Source organism: Ovis aries, chromosome 8 (genome assembly GCF_016772045.2).
Source record: "Ovis aries strain OAR_USU_Benz2616 breed Rambouillet chromosome 8, ARS-UI_Ramb_v3.0, whole genome shotgun sequence".
NCBI classification, from domain to species: Eukaryota; Metazoa; Chordata; class Mammalia; order Artiodactyla; family Bovidae; genus Ovis; species Ovis aries.
Genome location: NC_056061.1, coordinates 53,372,136 through 53,391,198, shown reverse-complemented (window position 1 = coordinate 53,391,198; position 19,063 = coordinate 53,372,136). Strand labels below are relative to the sequence as shown.

The following is a 19,063-nucleotide window of genomic DNA, read 5'->3' as shown; positions in this document are numbered from 1 at the left end:
GCAGGAGACATGGGTTCGATCCCTGAGTTGGGAAGATCCCCTGGAGGAGGGCATGGTAATCCACTTCAACATTCTTGCCTGGAGAATTCCATGGAGAGAGGAACCTGGAGGACTACAGTCCTTGAGGTCACAGAGTCAGATAGGACTGAAGTGACTTGGCATGCATGGATGCTTTGCTAGCTCCAAGTTCCAATTTTTGTCTCCCTCGCTATGTGCAACTGCTAAGACTCAGCTCTGCTTCTTTCCTCTTTTACTAGCACATTTTCTTTGCTTCTCGGTCTCTCTTGGTGCCGACTATTAATCCACAAATGCCTTGAGGGGAAACGAAGTGTAGAATACTGGATTTTCCTCACTTTGTATTTCCCTGCCTTTCAAGATCTTGACTCTTAAGTCCCAACTGCTCTGATGATTCTCCTGTTCCTTAAAACAGATTTTGAAAAACTATCCATTTCTCAATTTGTCCTTGGTAGAAGAGTTGGTCAACTCCAAACTCATAGCCAGAAGCAGAAGTCCTTAAATATCCTTATTTTGTGTGAATAATAAGTGATCTTCATAGATCCAGGACATTAATTCTTTATGTAAAATATTTTTTCTGTTTTTTAAACCTCATTTTTAATTTATAGAAGTGTTTCATATGTCTGTTGTCAAATTTATTAGTCTTTACCTTTAAGACTTCCATTGATGTTAAGAAATAATCTCCCCTTGCCTTCCTCAGACATTTTCCCTCTTGATTTGCTGCTGTTTAGTCGTGAAGTCATGTCTGATTCTTGCAACCCCATGGACTGTAGCCTGTTAAACTCCTCTGTGCATGGGATTTCCCAGGAAAGAATAGAGTAGATTGCCATTTCCTTCTCCAGGAGATATTTCAGACCCAGGGATTGAACCCATGTCTCTTGCACTGGCAGGAGGATTCTTTACCACTGAGCCACGAGGGAAACATTTTCCTTGCAATTAATTTTGTTGCATAGAATTTTGGGAAATTTTTATTTAAAAATTATTTTAAATTATTTGTTGAATGAATTTTCCCCTACTGCTTTAAAATTTCATCTTTTTCATATAGAATTATTATTTATACTGTTGACTGAAATAAAAATGCAAAATGTGGGAGCTGTGGGTTTCAGTTTTATTTGAGCACTTACTGAGAACTGTAGCCCAGGAGAAGCCTTTCAGAGAATTCTGAATAATTGATCAGAAGAGGTGTGGGGTGGAGATTTTGGAGAAGTGGTGGTGGGGGTGGATTTTGAAGAAAGGGTATGTGCAATCAAGCACACATCTCAGTGGAGGGTTGCTGCTAGTCATGAAGAACAGCCATCTCAGTTAATGATTTTAGTGCTTTTCTGTGAATGAGAAGATGCAAGACAATGAGTTCTTAAAATTTTCTCCAGAGAATATCTTATTATCTGAAGGCCTGTTCTACCAGTTTTCCCAGAGCACAGAGTGCCTTATTCCTGATCTCTGTCCTGAACTTCTTTCAGGATGTGTTGAATATCAGCAACCAACTTGGCTAATGACTCAGTTCTTGTACAGCTGGGTAATGAAGCACCATCTTTACTTGGCAGTGCTTTGGTTTTTTTCTGAATTCTCATTGATCAGGCTCTTATTACACCCGTAATCTGCTGTTTCAGTTATTAAACTTTAAGCATTTATTTTACTACCTGGTGGTTCAATACTCTCTTAATATCCTTATTTATCAATTTTATCTCAGCTGTTTATGTCAGAATTTCTTTGCCTAAAGCGTCAGAAGTGATAATGATCTGAACTAAAGTGGTAGTAGTGGTGAATATAGAGCAAGAACAAGGTGAGTGATATTTATTATTGCTGCCTATAGTGCTTGAGGGATTTGGAGGCGGGACATGGCATCTCTCATGATGCAGCCTTTGGGCTTGATAAACTGAGAAAGTGGTAGTGTCATTAACTAAGACTGAGAATATAAAAGAAGGAGAATGTAACAGTAGAGGAGGACCATCTGTTCCTACAGCAAAAGCAGGAGAAGAAAAGACTATTGTAAAAGATTGGTTATACTTTGAAATGGCTTCGTTGACTAGTAGGATAAAAAGTTGATGTGGGAGAATTTTTTTAAAAAATCAAATGAAGTCCAGTTTGAGTTAGATATCAAACGAGATTTGCTATAGTACCACTTCTAACCGATACATGATTTTCAAGGAGCAGTCCGCAGCAGCCCTTTCCAGATACTCAACCATGTGAGAAGCAAGCTGTAAACAATGTTTGCAGTCTATTGAAGGGCCTAAGCTTGGGAAAAGGGGTGCAGAAGGCAGACTGATCAAATTTAGGAGGATCTTGAGCGAACAACCACAACAACAACAACTGCAAATGAAAAAGTACTTAGAAGCTACTGGTGAAAAAACCATTGACGTGACCTTATAAAATTTAGTTTTGTAAAGAAGGAATTGAAGCCAGGCAGATTATTGCAAATATCAAATATGATTTTAAGAGTTGAAAGAGTTTTATAAGGCCTTGTTTTTATTTTCTTAGGTTATTTATGTAATGAACGCACCCTGACCCTCTCTGTCTGGCTATGTTCTTTGCAACTTAAGGTTAAAACAGTTTCTAGACAGGGAATCTGGAGTCCAATTTATAAGTATAATACGCAGCTTCTTAGTTTCTCTAGCTGTGTTTATATCAACCAGTCTTCTTTTAGTCATCTTTATAGAGACTTGGAAAACATCACCTTGAATTGTACACTCTAGCTCTAACATATTGTCTCACTTAAATACAAAGACTAGGAAGGAAGAAGATTTTTTAGAGATTTGTTTTTAATGAGGCTTCTTTTGCTTCCTTTGACCCAAATTTGGACCCCATAATCAGAGTTGTAGAATTTGGCCTTGTAAGAAATCTGTACAATTTATTAGGCTCTAACTTTTTATCTGTTAAATAAATGAGACAAATGAGGGACAGAGAACACAAGGCTGATGTCACTGGTAAGTCAAAGGTAGAGCTAACTCCAGGAAATTCAGATTTCCTAACAACAGATTTAGATACATTCGCTACAGTGTGGTGATTAGAAAATTCATATTGATTAAATGTATCACTTTGCATAGTGTACCCCTCCCCCACTCTCCTTTAATATTCAGCAAAATTTTTAATGTGGCAAAATAAAAAGGGGTTTCTGATCCTCCCCCTCCAGAGTATCAGATTTCTGAAAAGAGCTGACACAAAGCACTTTTGTAACCTAATTTTGTATAAAAGCCCTGAGAGTATGCAAATAAGGCACAGAGCCAAACTTTAGAAGTGAAGTGAAGAGATAAAGAATTGATACAGTGCCCTTTTTAAGATTATACTGTAGTCCTGAATTCCTGTTCTTTCCTGATTGACAAGCCACAAACAACTCTGACCTCAAACAGCCTGGCCCCTGCTGAAGACGCACACCTGGACCAGCAGCAGATGAACACAGCTACTTGCCAATTCTCATTTTTTTGGCAATGTCTGTTCAGACATGCTCACCACACCCCCATCCTGTTCTACTTCAATGTTAGAAGGAAATGAAGCCACAATGAGAACTAAAAAGAGCTGTAACACCTTTTATCCCCTGCCTGCCTCTTTCCTCCCTTCTCACTCCCCTCCCCACATAGAGTTACTCCACCCCACAGGCTCTGGCGTGACATCCCTGATAAAGGAATGATGAGCTGGGACTGTAGCTGCAGACAAGTGACGCTCAGAAGCCAAAAGCTTCTGTAAGTACCAGGTCAGCACAAGATCCAAGCCAAAGCAATGGCATTGTCCCTGGAAGAATTCATCCACTCCCTTGACCTCAGGACCCTCCCCAGGGTCCTAGAAATCCAGTCAGGCTTCTATTTTGAAGGTAAGCACCTTCCTATCTCTTGATTGGCTAGAATATGCTCATAAAGAATATACTGTTAGGAATTTTAGTGCAATTTTTTTAAACAAAGAATATATGAGTTCTGTTGAAGGAAAGGTCATTATCAGAGAAAGTATTTGAGAAATTTTCGAGACTTAATAGTGTTGAAGAAGGGAGAAACTGGATAAGACTCTGGTGTGGATAGAGGCTAGGAATCGAGTGAAGATTCTTGAACTTTTTGTAGGGCTTTAAATAGTTCAACATGAATTATTCCTGCCTTTCCTTTGAAATTGGCTGTAATCCAAGTGAAAAGTTATCTGTGTCTATGTTTCTAGAACATAAAATACAGTTTTTTGTTTTTGTTTTTGTTTTTTTAAACAAACAAACAAACAAACAGCTATTAAAAGCACAGCATTTAGGAAGAAAATTTCACCAAAATCTTTAGTTCAGTTCAGTTCAGTCGCTCAGTCATGTCCGACTCTTTGAAACCCCATGAATCGCAGCACGCCAGGCCTCCCTGTCCATCACCAACTCCCGGAATTCACTCAGACTCATGTCCATCGAGTCCGTGATGCCATCCAGCCATCTCATCCTCTGTCATTCCCTTCTCCTCCTGCCCCCAATCCCTCCCAGCATCAGAGTCTTTTCCAATGACTCAACTCTTTGCATGAGGTGGCCAAAGTACTGGAGTTTCAGCTTTAGCATCATTCCCTCCAAAGAAATCCCAGGACTGATCTCCTTCAGAATGGACTGCCTATATCAATACTTCTCTCCCTCTTTCTGTAGTGGTCTAACTTCTAATTTCTTTAATAATGGCGTTCATATTTAAAGGTATAGAAGTTAACATTTACTAAATACAAGACAATTTTTATAGAATCTATGTCAGAGTTCTAAAGTCAGAGTTCAACTAAGGCTGTTGAATAAGTTAGTGCGCTTTGGTGTGACTTACTGTATGTATTACTTCAGAAAAAGCATCAAGACTTACAACATGTATAATACATACCCTCAATTTTTTAAAGCAGTGGTTTGAATGAATATATGTAAGACAGACTCATTTTCTGGGGAAATATGCATTTCTGGTTCCAAGGGTGGTAGAATTGAGCCAGTAGTACAAGTAGGTCTAGAAAAAGCACTGGGAAGATAAAAAACGGTTGGTAGGCAAATCTTTCCCATTTATAGACAAAATAATTTTTTAGATGTTATATTATGAAATAAAAAAAGATTGATGAATGTCAGACCCAGTTCACACACACACAAACACACACATGCACACCTGTGAGTCTGTGCTCTAGAGTCTGGGAGCTGCAGCTACTGACACCAGAGTGCTCTCCGTGCTCCACAACAAGAGAAGCCACCACAGTGAGAAGCTCTTGCTCCGCTTCTGGAGAGTAGGAGCCACTCATCGTAACTAGAGAAAGCCCGCAGGCAGCAATGAAGACCCAGCACAGCCAAAAATAAATAAATAAAACAAAATCACTTTATAGGAGAGATTAAGTTAACCTCTTGAAGTAGTGCAGAGTGACTTTTACTAAGACTGTATGATTTATAACAGAATAGGATGAGTGAATGTGGGCTTCCCAGGTGGCACAGTGGTAAAGAATCCACCTGCAGTGTAGGAGATGTGGCAGACACGGGTTTGATGCCTGAGTCAGGAAGATCCCCTGGAATAGGAAGTGGCAGCCCCCTCCAGTATGCTTACCCATGAACAGAGAAACCTGGTGGACTACAGTCCATGGGGTCACAAAGAGTCAGATGTGACTGAGCAACTGAGCACGCATGCACAGGCAATGAATTGGTGTAGGCAGCCATCAGCTTTAGTATAGACCATTTTGTTTAATTCTTTTGTAAATTGATTATTTTGAAGCAGACCATATTTTTCCATATATATAATGTTGTGGAATGTATCTTTGTTCCTAAGCTGTCCCCAAGTCATTTTTTTTGGTCTCATGGTTTGTGCTTTTAAGATTTCACATTAGGAAGTTCTTCTTCATGTTTCATTTACAAAGATATTTTCCTATGTTATTTTAAATCAACTTTACAGCTTTATATTTCATATTTAAATTTTAAGCTATTCCATGAAGTGCAGAGGAATCCAATTTTAGTTTTTTTTCCATATAGTAACCACAATTTTCCAGCATCATTTATAAGCTAGCTATCCTTTTCCCCCTGATTTGTGTTGTTGTCTTTAAGTTATATGCTCATAACTGGGTTGGTTTGTCTCTTAAATATCCCTTCTGTTCATTAGTCTGTGTTTTCTCAATTGTGTTCAAGCATTGTTTTTGTAACTATGGCTTTGGCATAAGCATAGTTCACATATAAACCAATCTTTTTGTTCCTTTTGTAGCTATTCACAGACCTTTCAAACATGTCTTTAAATAAATCAATTGATTACTTTAAAAATTCAACTGGAATTTGTATTAGAGTATGTTGATTTTATAGATTAACTTGGGAAGAATTGAAATTTTTGCTTTAAATCTTGCAAAAGAACATACTTTCTCCATGTGTTTGCAAAACAACATACTCTTTCCATGTGTTCAGACTATCTTCATCTTTTAATACTTTACTATTATGTTATATATACTTCACTTAAGAGAAAAAAGCATACATCTTGATGAATTTTCACAAATTAAATATATACATGTAACCACCATCATGGTCAAGAAATAGAAAATTACAAGTATTTTGAAAGTTACATCTTGTGCTCTTTCTCAGTCATCATCTACCATCTTTCCAAGAAGTAACCCTTATCAGACTTTTGCTCGTTTATGAACTTTATATTAATGAAACATTATAATAGTATCCTTTTATGTTTGGCATATGTGTTCAACATTATCTTTGTAAAATTAATCCATGCTGTTCTATATAGGCTATTCATTCCAGTGTGTGTAATATTCCAGTAGATGAATATATCGCAATGTATTTATCCATTCCACTATTAATAGGCATTTGAATTATTTCCAGTTTGAAGATGTCTGTTAACGTTGTCATGAACATTCTTATTTATGTGTGTTCACACGTGTATAATATTCAATTGTGTATATAAATGAATGGAATTGCCACATCTCACAGGATGCATATGTTTATTTTGGGTAGGTAATGGACAACAAGTTTCTTAAGTAGTTATACTACTTTACCTTCCTACCAGAAGAACATGAGATTTCTAATTAATCCATATTCTTGATAACACTTGATATTAGTCTTTTTAAGATAATTGAGATTTAGATATATCATATATTTTCAAGTATACAAAATTATAATTCATTATTTGTGCATATAGCAAAATGATCACCACTATAAATCTAGTTAACATTTATTACCACACATAATTACAGTTTTTCTTTTTCTTGTGATGGGAACTTTTAAAATTTACTTTCTTAGCAACTTTCAGAGTCTGGTTCTCTCCTGACAAGACTAGGATATAATTTGTAAGTGATAAGGCATTTTAAAAAAAAAATCTCCCTGATGATTAAAAATGAAGCCAAATTTGAGAACTAGTACTGTGAAACTAGTTGTCCCAATTTTTTTTATTAGCAGTTCATTGGTTTATAGAGAATTGCCATGATTTTTAAATGAAGTCCTCTTCTGAACCATGAACTTAGTTTATCTGTCTAGTTATATGAATAGATATCTTTTTACCTTTGTCAATAACATCTAATAATTTTTATTTGTGAAGTTCTTACACTTCTATTCCAGATTTATTCTTAGTTATCTGATTGATTTTTAAAATTCCATTATAAGTGGTGTCTTTTGGAGTTTTCATTTTTTCTTTGTGTGTTTGAATTCTAAGAATATATCTTTAGATTATTTTGGATTTGTTATGTACATATTTATGTTTTCTATAAATGTTGATAGGTTTTTATTCTTTCCAATGATTATGCTTTATTTTCCTTCAGTTAAGTATTAGCTAGTGTTTTTCTATCAATAGTATAATATCAAATAAGAGTAATGATGAAGGCCCTCATTTCACTCACCTCACAACCATAGAGAAAAACTTTCAATAATTTATCATTAAATATAATGTTTGCTTTAATTTAAACAAGTTTCTAGTTTTCTACCAGTTTTTTAAGTCATAAAGGTATGTTTATTTATCAAACTTTTAAATAACTTTTGTGATGATAATATGATTTTTTTACATTGATTTAAAAAAAATCTTAAGTCATTTATTTGTGGAATGAGATCAGTTTGGTTATATAGCATTGAATTCAGTTTATTAGTTTTAAAGAACTTTTGTATTTTTTCAGGGTATGAAATTGGCTTATAATTTTAATCTTGTATGACATCCTACCCAGGTTTTTGTATTGAGATATGTTGAGCTTATAGAATTTCTTGGGTAGAGTCTTTTTTTCTTCTTCTAAAGATATTATATAAATTAGATGTAATTTCTTATTTAAATATTTAATTAAATTACAAGCCATTCTGAGCTGGGATTTCTAATGTAGATATGTTTTTTGATTATGACTTCAGTTTTTTAAATAGTAAGATCTTTACACTCGTTAACATAGTTTATCTCTCATTAAAAAACAAACAAACCAAAAATTCATCTTTCTGATCATGTATTAGAATTAAAAAAAAAAATCTCCATAGAGATCCTGTGTATTCTAAAGCTAGTTCCTAGAATGCAGACACATGCACACGTTATATTGCTATATTGACTGATACAATACTTCCTCTGTTCTCCCTGGTTACTACTGAAGTGGAAATGTAAATACATATTACTACGATACTGATGAACTTATTAATTCCAACAATTTATTTTTTATTTCTCTGATTTTCCTAAATATTGATATCATTAGAAAACATCAAGCTGTGTCTCTTCCCTAATATGTTTTGCAACTGTTCATTTTTCTTTATCTTGACAGTATAGTCCAGAGCCTCCAGTACTGTGTTAAAAAATGAGAATTCTAAATTATAAAGAAAATGTGGTTAAAATTCCTTCATTAAGTACAATATTGTAGAACTGGTGTTTAGTCGTCACTAAATTAAGGAAGTTCCTGTCTATTTCTTGATTTCTAGATGGTTTGGTTTCTTTAGTCTGCTAATGAAATTACCTTTAAAAGATTTTTCAAGTTGAAGAATCTTTTAATATAGTATTTAAAATAATATGTACTAACATTTGAAATACAAAATAGGAGTTTGATATATTTAAAGATTTTTGTGTTTGATCATAACTGATATGAGCTAATAGACTCATTTATAATTTTAGATTCAAGATAACACTAGCTTTCTAAAATTAACTACATAGATTTTGTTGTTAACTTTTTCTTGAGGTATTTGAACAGAGAGAAATGTGCCTTAAACTCTTTAATTTGGTAGAATTCTCTTATAAGAATAACTGGATGTGAAATTTTGGGGTGGGAATTCAGAATTTGGTTTGGTAAAATCCTCTGTTGTTTTGCTTCTCTCCTTGATTTCTGACTCTATTATTTTCTCATGTCCTTTGCTCTCTTGCTCCTTTTCTGGCTTCCTAGTATAAATCACAGTCATTTAAAAAACATTTCTTGCTTCTTGGTATGTATGCTTAAACCTATATTTTTCTCTAGATACTTCTTTCTTTCCCATACATTTTGCCTTGTAATATTTTCACTTTTACTCAGTTCTGAGTACGTGTTTTTCCTTTTAAATCAAATGGCTATTTATTTTCTGATAATATAAAATTGTCTTTAGCTGTTCTTTGCTTTTAATTACTAGTTTTATTGTATGTTGTTAGAGAACAGTAGTCTATATTGTATTATATTACTGTTTCTTTGAAATTGATCAGGCTTCCTTTATGACATGAAACATGAGAAACATCAAGTGAGTCTCAGCTTATATAAAATACAATAACACATTATCAGGCATTGTTCAAAAGGCTAGAATCATGGAAGAGAGTGGGGAAGCCCCTCTCTTATATTCCAGTGGCTGCAACAAATGACAAACAACCGACAGATCTGATATATACAAAGTACCATGAAGAACTAAATAAGTAGAGAGCAGAGCAAGAGGGGAAGGAGATGATCTTTTGCTAGGGCAATCAGGGCAGATAGCTTTGCGGAGATTATATATGAGCAGAGGCCAGAATAAACTGAGGAAATGAGTCTTGCATATTTCTGGAAGAACACTTCTGCTGAGGACAGAGCAAGTGCAAACCATATAACAGATCTCTTCATCTAATTAAGAAGCAAAAAGGAGACAAGTGAGGATAAAGCAGAGCATTTGAGGGGAAATAGTGGAAATGAGGCTGAGGACATGGGGATGCACAAATTTTGTAGGCCTTAAAAGCCATGTAATACATAATTTGCTACAGAGTGGGGCTGGAGAAGTGAGTGGGGACCAGTAAGATAAAATGATCAGTGAAGTTTTCTCTAAAGAGCTGGTTTAGTAGCAGAGACCTGAATGCTGAGAAGGAATCAGACAAGAAAATATCCTGAAGGTGAGGGTTCCAAACAGAGTGAATGGCTAGACCAAAAGGGGCTTAGTCTGTTTGAAGGAGAGAAAAATATCCTTGTACCTCAAACATATAAGATAAAACAGAGAGGAAAGTCATATGAGAAAGAGATTCAAGGAATGGGCAAGAGCATTTCAAGGAGTTCAGATTTTATAACTGGTAATGACCAATTCGCAGCAGGAGATTGACAGGACTTGCTCACCATTTTAGGTGGGACTGCACAGGCTTTTGTGGGGCAAAACTGGGTTGAGACACTTTAGGACTGCAGAAGAGAGTTCATGTTACCTTGATTCAGTTGGACGAGAAATGACCAATTTAGTGCATACTTTGGAGGTAGAAACGTCAGGACTTGCTAATAGATTTGATATGGATGTGAGGTAGGAGAAGACTAAATGATGCATGGGAGGACTTTGACCTAAACCATTAGATAGATGTTTGTACCTTTGACAGAGTTGTGAAGACCTTGGCAGGGTAGAGGTTTGATGGAGAAAGCAAAAGCTCTGCTTTGGACATGTTAAATCTGTTATTCACTCAAATGGAAATTTCAAGTAGACAACTGAAAAAAATAAATTTTGACCACAGAATGAAATAATGACTGGAATGCTCCATCCAAGAGCTAATTGATCAGGACTTTATTCAAACACAAACCTTGTTGGCTAAAAACAACAACAAAAAAATGAGCACATACCTTAAAATATCAATTTCTTTATTGTTATTTATGATAATTCTAAAGCATACATAGTAATAAAAATTGTAAGAGGATAAAGATGAAATTAATAATGTTTTAAACAATTTAAATATTTTATTAATAATAAACATTGTTATATTAACTATTATTGAACATTATTGAAAGTATTAAATATTTCCATTATTGAATACTTCAGTATTTGGAAAAATGTTGATTTAATACCATGTGATAGGGTGATTCAAAGACATAGCTGTAATGTATTTATTTCAGTGCTTGTTTTAAATAATAGCCCTTAAAGATACCTTGTAAAGGTCCAGTATACAGCATGTACATGCCATATAAAATATACATTTAAGGAAGATTTATCATTAATGTTGGTGGCCATCAATCCATATGTGAAATAATTTTCTTCATAAATCTGATTTTGGCAGTTTCTTTAGACAACAATTGTATGTAGCTGATGATAAGTTCGTACTAGGAATAGAAGTGTCACTGTCATTTTCTTCTTGATAGGTTCTACAATTTTCAGCTCTGAAATGTCTTTGTAGGCATCTTACAAAGTTATTGTCTATTTTGTGGAGAGTGGAAAATGGATTATAATAATTCTTAACTTGATCTGTATAAAGTCCATTATATGGAAGTATTGCAAGGAAATGAATGAATGAAGACAATTGTTTTAATTCACATTTTTGGAATTCTGAAACTGTCTCAATATATTGTGAACTATACCTGTCATGTGACCATCTGGTATAGGAATAAATTTTTTATAATTAAATACTAATAGAGTTTAAAATTAAATTTTAGAAAATCTTTAGAGTAAATATTAGTATAGTTTTAACTTTATTTTTTATATAAACATTAATACAAATTGAAGCTCTAATATTTTATTCTTTTATCTGCCTTCTCATAATAATAATTATCATAGATTTTTCTCTTTGCATTTTGAGTACATCATAGAATTGGACTTCCTGACTCTTTTGTGACCATGGGACATGGGACTTGCATTAGCCAGTGTAATGACAGCAGAAGTAAGATGTATCATTTTGAACAGATGCTTTAAGAACCAGTTCATAATTTAACATATTTTGTCCTGGTAGATCATGTCAAAATGAAGCCTTCAAGTCTGGATCTCTAAGTAACTATAATTATTAGAGACTCTGCCCTCACTCATTTGAACTGGACACATAGTGAAATGAGAAATATACCTTTACTATTTAAATCTCTGAGAATTTGAAGTTGTTATCTCAGCATGTGTGTGTGTGTGTGTGTGTGTGTGTGTGTGTGTGCGCGCGCGCGCTCACAGGCATGCGCATGCACATGCGTGCTCATTTATGTCCAACTCTTTGTGACTCTACTGACTGTAGCCCACCAATCTCTTCTGTCCATGGGATTTTCTTTGCAAAAATACTGGAGCGGTTTGCCATTTCCTCCTCCAGCGAATCTTCCTTACTCAGGTATCAAACCCACATTTCCGGTGTCTCCTGAATTGGCAGATGGATTCTTTACCACTGAGCTACCTGGGAAGCCCTATTTCAACATAATACTTTCCTTACCGATACAAGTTATATTCATTATAACTAGAACTGCATTTATTACCAACTAAAAAAAACCTAGATATTAGACAAACTCTGGAGAGAGTCATACAATCCCAGGAAAGTTATTTGATAATAATGTTACCACATATTTATGGAAAAGTGAGTTCACCATTCATATTCAGGATATATTTGTTGCTTGAATAGTCAACTATTCTGCATATTGCTAATATTACCATTTATCACTGATTACTTCATATATGTAACCAGTTTGATGTTGACTTAAAATTTTGGCAAAACAAAGTTTGTTTCTATTGCAATTTTGCTTAATTAACTGGATGTTGAAAAATGATTTTTCTCTATAGAAATAATATGTGCACATGGCTAGAAAACTGGAAAATGTAGAAGCATAAATATTCAATAATTTAATCAAATATAAAGAAATATGATTAACATTTTGATGCATTAACTTCTAATTTTTATAAAAGTATTAATTAACTTTTAAAAGGAGAAAAATTTACACCAATTTCTCCCCCATGCTTTATCCAGAATATCACCACTCACTGTGACCTCCATCTACCCCCTTGGTGGTTTCAGATCATCATAACATATTGCAAAGATTATCAAAATAGCCACCTAATTGGTCTCCCTACTTCTCTTTCACTCATAGCATCCAGAGTCATGCTTATAAGTGGTATGTCAGATTGTGCTGCTTCTCTGTTAAAAAACCTCCAATGGTTCTCCCAGTTTTTCTCAAAATAAGGACCTTCCAATGAGTAATAGGCCTTTAATTTTCTCTGTTTACTCTTAGTATTGCTCTGACTTTACTGTTTACAGATCTTTTCCTTCTAACCCCATCGACCTCCCCACTGTTCCTCAAACTTGAGGCTATGCTCCTGCCTTAAAACTTTGCTCCCACTTTTTCCTTGAGTCAGCAAGCTCTTCAACCAGATGTCAACTTGTGAGGCTTATCTGACAACCCTATTTATTACTGCAAAATTTTTGTTCCCTCTTCCCTATATATCCTATATTCACTATTAAATTCCTCATTGTTTTGGAATCAAAACACTATCTTTTTCTTATATCTCATGTAGGTTATTATTTATTGTTTATTTTTGTATCTTTTCCCATTAGACTTTTCTTACAGTTTAAATGAGGTATTAATTTTTTAAACCATAAATTTCATCCCTTATAGGTATACAATTCAATGATTTTTAGTAAATTTATAGAGTTGTGCAACCACCACCAATATTAGACCATTTCCATCACCCCAAAGCAGTCCCTTGAGCTATTCACCAATCATTATTACTTACATTTCCAGCCCCAGGCAACCACTGCTCTCCTTTCTGTCTATAAAGTTGCCTTTCCTATACATTTCATATAAAATAAATCATACAGTATGTCTTGTTTTGAAACTAACATTTTACTTAGCTTAATGTTTTCAAGGTTCATCTATGTTGTAGCATATATTACTATTCTGGTGTGGTTTTTTTTGCTAAATAGTTTTTTTGTATATGGATATACCACATTTTGTTTATTCAACACCAAAGGCCATTTGTATTATCTCCCTTTTGGAGATAATATGAATAATGTACCATTTTAATTTCTCATTTACAATGAATTTGGATTCCAGTTTCTACAAATCCTTGCTAAAACCTGTGTATCTTTTGTTGTATAATCAATGGTATCTCACTGTAGTTTTAATTTCATTTCCTTAATGACAAGTGATGTTGAGCATTTTTGCCTGTACTTAGTAGCAGTTTATTTGCCTTTTTTTGAAATAACATCTCTTCAATTTTTTTGGCCTTTGTCCTCTTGTTATTGAGCTGTAAGACTTATCTCTGTATTTTGGATATTTGATTTGCAAATATTTTCAGATATATAATTGAAAATATTTTCTTCTGTTCTATGGCTTGTCTTCATTTCCATAATATTATCTTTTGAAACAAAAAGATTTTAAATTTATATAGTCAAGATGTGTCATATGTTTTTTTATCATGTAACCTAACCCAAAGTTACAAAAATTTCCCCCTATTTTGCGTTGGGGGTCCACCAGATCACTCCTGGTCTTGCTGATTTTCTAGAAATACAGAGCTCAGAGAAGCTGTTAAACTGTTACGGTTTACCACAGAGAACAAAGAAAAACTAAAGCCAGTAAAGAAAAAGGCGTATATACAGCAGGGTCTATGAGAAAACAAATTGCCAGTTATCCTCTCCCAGTGAAGATACATGGATAATGTTTAATTCTCCTAGCAATGATGTGTCACAATAAGGACAAATTATTTCCAGTTAGGGGAGCTCATCTGTGCCTTTGTATCCAAGGTTTTTATTGGAGCAGTTACACAAGCATGAAGCATGATTTGTGTGACTGACTTCAACTACTGGGTCTCCAGACCCTCAGGTGGTGCTGTGTGGCCCAGGACCCCAAATGAACCACAAAGGGCATTCACCATAAATCACATTGTTCTGGTGTGGCCCAAGATCCCAGATACACAAAAACACTTATCTGACAGGATATTCTGAGGGCGCAGATGTTTTCTCTCCAGAGCCAGTTAAGGGGTAGTCCTTTCTTTGATAAGTGCAGGGTTTGAGCACCCTAAGTAATAGTTAACCCATTACTGCCCAGTTTTATTTTTTTATACACAAGTTTTACCTCTTATCTCTAGTTCTAAGATCCATTTGTCCTAGCTAGAATTTTCTAAAGCCTTAATTCCAAGTAACTTAAGAATTAATCAACTCTCTACACAGTTATGAAACATGCTGGAGATGACTCAGGTACAACAAGCTCTCTCAGGCTGAGAGAGGTGAAGGAGTTAACCAAACAAATATCTGGTGAATGGCTTTCCAAGTTGCGAGAATATCTTTAGTGAAGTATTATGGTGAGAGTGTGCTGGTGTACTTCAGAAAAAGTGAGAAACCACTAAGGCTAGAAGGAGGAGGAGTGAACAGAAATGATATCAGAGGGGAAATAGTGCAGAACCATATGCAGTCCTTTTGATATTATAAGAGTTTTACTTTTAGAATTGGGAACGTGGAGGTACCGATCTAAATTAGCAAAAGCAACTAAAACAATGCAAGGACTCCTCTCATCACTTTGAATATAGATTCTATTAGCCATTTCTTCTGTTTACCAAAATGAATATTGATGAAAGAACACATACATTTGCAGAAGTGAGAGCATAGTTTTGCTTAAATAAGCTCATAAATATAATGTTCAAAAGTGTTTTTTATAGCAATTTTTAAATACCATGAAAATGTTTACCCTCTTGGGGAAAGTAAGATTTAGAGGACGTAAGATTTTTAAATATTGTGTTTTGAATATATTAAATATCATATTTCTTTTTCCTGCCAAAATATGTTAAAATTATGGAAATTAGTCCTTAAATTGTATCTGCCTCCTTGCATTTCTTCTCTCTATCCTTCCTTCTATAAAATGAATAGAGTATGATTCTTGTCCTCAAGGACTCTTTAGGCAGTAAAAGAAGATGGATTAAAAAAAAATCAATACATGTGCTATATTGTGAAATGTATTTTAATAAACTGTTTTGAGAACACTGAGAATTTACCACCCAAAAAGCTTACCAAGAGGTGATGATACTTTTCTGCAGCCTATATAGAAAATGAGCAAATAAGAAAATTTCAGAATGAGAAAAAAATCTTTAGATCATTATACAAGTTTGAAAATTCAAAATATGATCCAAGAACAGCTCAGAGAATAAAAGATGATCAGGTTATTTGTGGTCATATTTTAAGTTTCTTCTGAGCTATAATAAGGATATTGAATTTATGCTATAATCAATAGTAACTTATAAAAGGATATTATTTTTATATCTGATTATAAAAGTAAATCATGTTGATTATAAATTTGAAAATTGTAGAAAAAGCTAAAGAATTTCTGAGATTTTAAGGCAAAAAAATCCCTCAGATGAGTAGATCAGACATCTATTCCAGTAGAGGTTTACTACATGAATATGAGACAAACAGCAAGGAGCTAATAGCAGCTACAAATGGAAAAGACAGGATCTGTGGTCTTTTGGGGTCGAACATTCTGAACTTCAGAGTTTATGAGCTGTGAGCAAGAGGGTGGTGTTGATGACAGATCAGAGGTTTCTGAACTAAGGAAACATGGTTGGTGATAAAAATATTTCTTGAAAGACTTGCCACAAGAGCAGCAGTTGTTTTGGAGATGGAGGCATGATTCAGTTACATTCCAATGAGCAAGAGGTCCTGTAGGACATTCAGATGCAGATGAACGTTAGCCCACCAAAAATGTATGTCTGAAGTACAAAGAGTAGTAGGCTTACAAGATTTAATATATCAGAATTGTAAGTGGATGAAAGAAGCCTTGTCATTTCAGGATTGCCTTGTAGTGCATGCGTCAGGTCAGAAATTTGTGGATCTCAAGGAGCAACGTGAAAAGTATGGATAGAGGAAGAGTTGGTCAAGCTGACAAAGAATAAAGGGAAAAAAGTCTCTGTTGAAGGAGAAATAGGAGAAAGTGGGCTGGTTTGTCAATCAAAATAAATGAACATAAAGCATTAGAATGAAAGTGTCAGAGATAACATTTGCTATCAGCACATAGTTTATGATAGATTATCGACCATGATAGCTCTATATACTGAAGGATTATTATGGGATGGGTATCTTTGTATATAGATTTGGCTGTGTAAGCATATGTAATGAGTGCATAAATATATTTTGCATATGTATGTGTATACATAAATATATGTGAATATATCTAATACAACACATATGATTAAATAATACTTGATTCTCATCCATACACAAATTTAGTACATGTATGCATATATATTCAATCTTATTAAATATTTTACATTTACAAGTACATTTAATCCTTGGTGTTATGTGCTGAAATTATTATTATTATTTCCATTTTCAAGTCACTTATTTGCCTATTTGCCCCAGAAATAAAACTTGTGAAGTTTATTCTTGATCTTCCTACTTGAAGAATTTATGATATTCTGTAGTGAATCCTGTTTTTATAAAATCATCAACATTTTTAGAAATTTTATAACTATTTACTGTTTGACTATACAATTGGGTTACAAACAAACACAAGAATTAGCTTGGATTAGATACACTTTTGTTTTGTCTTTTAGGGCTTCCTTGGTGGCTCAGTGGTAAAGAACCTGCCTCTCAGTGGGAGAGACAAGAGATGTGGGTTCAATCCCTGGGCTGGAAAGATACCCTTCAAGAGGCCAGGGCATCTCATTCCAGTATTCTTGCCTGGAGAATCCCATGGTCAGAGGAGCCTAGTGGGCTACTGTTCATGGGATCACAAAGAGACAGACATGATTGAAGTGATTTAGTATGCACAAGCATGCACATTCTACTACTGATTGCAATTTCAATTTAATAAGTATGATAAAAATTAATTTGAACTGGTTAAATGTATTGAATAATGATATACAGTGAATTATGAACTATATGAACATGACTTTTATTAATTTGACACATGTATGAGTTCATATAGCAAAAAAATGTGCCTATTTTAATGCCAACATAATTCTTTTATGGCTAATTGACTTTAACTTTTTTAAGGTTTAATTTAATCAGCTAGGGATATAGTAGTAAAACCAGGGAAAATTTGAAAATTATAGCATTGTATTCAACTTTTGTTTATTTGTATTTCATAAGTTTTAAATATTAGGGCAAAAGAAAACTTTTTTTTCACTTTTTAATATGAGTTCACAATATTGATATTGGTTTATACAGACTCAAGAGAAATAAAATTGTGTAGAGGCTAATGAAATATGTCCTGTCACATATTTAAAAAATAATTTCAGTTAAATGAAAACAGAGCACCAGTATTTCTCTACATGAGCTTATATTCATAATAATGTATTAAAGATGAACATTACATTTCTAAAGTAGAATTTTCTAAATATTTACAACATATTCTGTTGAGCTTCCCAGGTTTAAAACTGCTCTTGATTCAGGAAGACCTAAGTTCGCAGACAGTAAAAGTTGAACACTTTCAATATCTAAACTTTACAACTCATGTAAAACTTATTATATTCCAATATTTGAAATTGATAATATGATTAATTAGACAAATATAAATTTGCTCTATTTGTGTCAGTGTCATATAGTTGGACACTAAAATGACTATCAGAATAGAATTTGGCAAACCTACACATTCAATTTTATTTGAAAAATGTTGATTTGGTAATTTACAAAATTTACATCCATTAAAGCACAATATTATTTGAAATGATGTTAAATGTTTTCCTATAAAAACCTTGGAATCATATTTTATCTAAGTCTTAACACTTCAGCTACTGTATATCTTAACTCTTAGGTTGGTTCTAGGTCATACACTACAGATCAATGAATTACCCTTTTAGTATAATAAAACATTACATTAAAAAAAAACAAAATCAAAATATTTGAAAATATAAAAGAATTTTTAAAGTGTGTGGCATTTTTGTGTTTGTACTTGAATGGAACACATTTTTTCCCTAAAACTTAGCTCAAGCAGAACTTATTTTAGGAAAAAGTCCTAAAATAGTAACATTAAAAACAAGCAAAAGAAGCTCAGGTAGGAGTAATATCAAAAGCTATAGAGGAAAATAACTGTC

At 33.9% G+C, this 19,063-nt stretch overlaps 1 protein-coding gene across 3 annotated transcripts in view; it reads left to right on the top strand.

Moving 5' to 3' along the window:
• The first annotated feature begins 3,627 nt into the window (after positions 1-3,627).
• Positions 3,628-19,063, top strand: part of THEMIS (thymocyte selection associated) — a 207,191-nt gene continuing 191,755 nt past the window's right edge. For all 3 annotated transcript variants that reach the window (XM_042253441.1, XM_042253440.1, XM_004011308.5), the window contains exon 1: positions 3,628-3,820. In XM_042253441.1, coding sequence (XP_042109375.1) covers positions 3,730-3,820 — 91 coding nt within the window. In that variant the 5' untranslated portion in view covers positions 3,628-3,729. The remainder of the gene's footprint in view (positions 3,821-19,063) is intronic.